This window comes from Zerene cesonia, chromosome 27 (genome assembly GCF_012273895.1).
Source record: "Zerene cesonia ecotype Mississippi chromosome 27, Zerene_cesonia_1.1, whole genome shotgun sequence".
Classification (NCBI taxonomy): Eukaryota; Metazoa; Arthropoda; class Insecta; order Lepidoptera; family Pieridae; genus Zerene; species Zerene cesonia.
In genome coordinates, this window is record NC_052128.1 from 2,646,951 (window position 1) to 2,648,578 (window position 1,628).

At 32.9% G+C, this 1,628-nt stretch overlaps 1 protein-coding gene across 1 annotated transcript; it reads right to left on the reverse strand.

The window, feature by feature from the left end:
* Window positions 1-240: 240 nt before the first annotated feature.
* Window positions 241-1,426, reverse strand: LOC119837263. Its single transcript, XM_038362779.1, has 2 exons — window positions 1,177-1,426; window positions 241-902 (listed from the first exon to the last, which is right to left on the reverse strand). The coding sequence occupies exons 1-2, from the start codon at window positions 1,424-1,426 to the stop codon at window positions 241-243; spliced, it is 912 nt and encodes a 303-aa protein (XP_038218707.1).
* Between the last annotated feature and the right edge of the window lie 202 nt (window positions 1,427-1,628).

Here is a 1,628-nt window from a genome sequence, read left to right on the forward strand (position 1 = left end):
GCAAGCAATCTGTCAGTTAACACAGCACTTTGAAAATATAATTTCAATGCTGGTAGTTGTTCTAGAAGCCTTTTTACAACTTGTAACAAGGACAGCCACCTTGTTTGGGCAGGGTGTAATAGTTTGAATGGTTTAATGTAAATTGGTAGAGACTACAAAGAGTTTCAATGTTTGTCAAAACATTGAAACTCTTTGTAGTCTCCAATGCGTTTTGGACTATTCTGTATATAGTTGTAAACATCACGAGCAAAGTCCTCCACACCTCGTGGTAACTTTTTGCAAGCATATGAGGCACAAAGGTGAAAAGAGTGACATATGCATTTCATTAGAAACAGATTCGGAATCTTTTGCAAACAATGTAGACAAAGAATGATGTTGTCCAAACATGGAATTAGTTCCGTCAGCTGCAAATCCAATCATATTTTCTTTGAATGGAATATTCTTTTCTTCAAAATATTTTGTACATGCATTATGTAAGACTGTAGCTGTACCGTCAACAACTGGTATTAGACATAGAAAACTATCTTCAACATGAAAATCAACTGCAGTCCTTACAATAAGTGCCAAATGTTTAGTTGATGATCTGTCTGTGCTCTCATCAACTATCAGTGAAAACTTATTTTTTTGTAACATTTCAATTAATTTGTTTTCAGCTACTTTACCAGTAACATTTGTAACAATAGCATGTGCCTTTGTTCTTCCAAAAGTTAATTCTGATGCAAGCTTTGAATCTTGGGCAATTGATTGTACAAGATCCTTTAGACTGTCTGCTAAACTAAATGGTAGATTGTGCTCTGCTAGGAAACATGCCATCTTTATTTCTCCAGACTTAATTTTATCTGTGAATGACTTTGATGCAGACTCAGGCAACATTGAAATAATAGTAGGTTGAAGTATTGCACCTGAAAGTAAAAATAAACGCATTAACAGGACTGCGCTTATTTTTATCATGCAGGCTGGCTCTAGCTGTAGAAAAAAATATCCTGAATACTGAAACTGAAACCATAATCCTTCACATCTGATAATTAAATAAACTTACATTCACTAATGACAATAATAAAGTAAAGGTATATTAACATTATTCTGAACTTAGAACCTAGTTCTTTCTTACACTTTATTGGAAAAGTAAGTAAATAATTTAAAACATAAAAAAACACACCAGTAGACCACACCAACCTTTAACATTATTCTTATGTTTAAAAGATTCTGCATGCTTCTCCAAAACTCTTTTACCTCCACCACATCTCAAGTCACACTTACATGAATTACAATAAAAATAGTAATCTCCTTTGTTGCTTTTTTTAATCCAACCTGAATACTTTTGGTCCTTTTCCCACAAGTGTGAATATTTTTGTTCATAATGCAGCTTTCTTTTTTTAGTGGGAGTAACATTGCGCTCTTCCTCACTGTCACTGCTTCTTTCCATAACAGAATTCAATTAAATTGAGCAGGAAGCTGAAAAATATTGAAATTAAACTAAACAACACCTTCGATATCTTAGTTCGAAATATTTTTAGGTTAAGATTTACTTTTACCGTTTTATTTACAGCAAGACGCCAAGTTTTACACAGTCTTAATTCAGTTAAATTGAGCAGGAAGCTGAAAAATATTGAAATTAAACTAAAAAA

Coding starts and splice junctions, on each gene's coding strand:
- LOC119837263 (XM_038362779.1), bottom strand. CDS start 1,426: ATGGAAAGAAGCAGTGACAGTGAGGAAGAGCGCAATGTTACTCCCACT. Junction 903..1,176: donor ACATAAGAATAATGTTAAAG/GTTGGTGTGGTC, acceptor TTTTACTTTCAG/GTGCAATACTTCAACCTACT.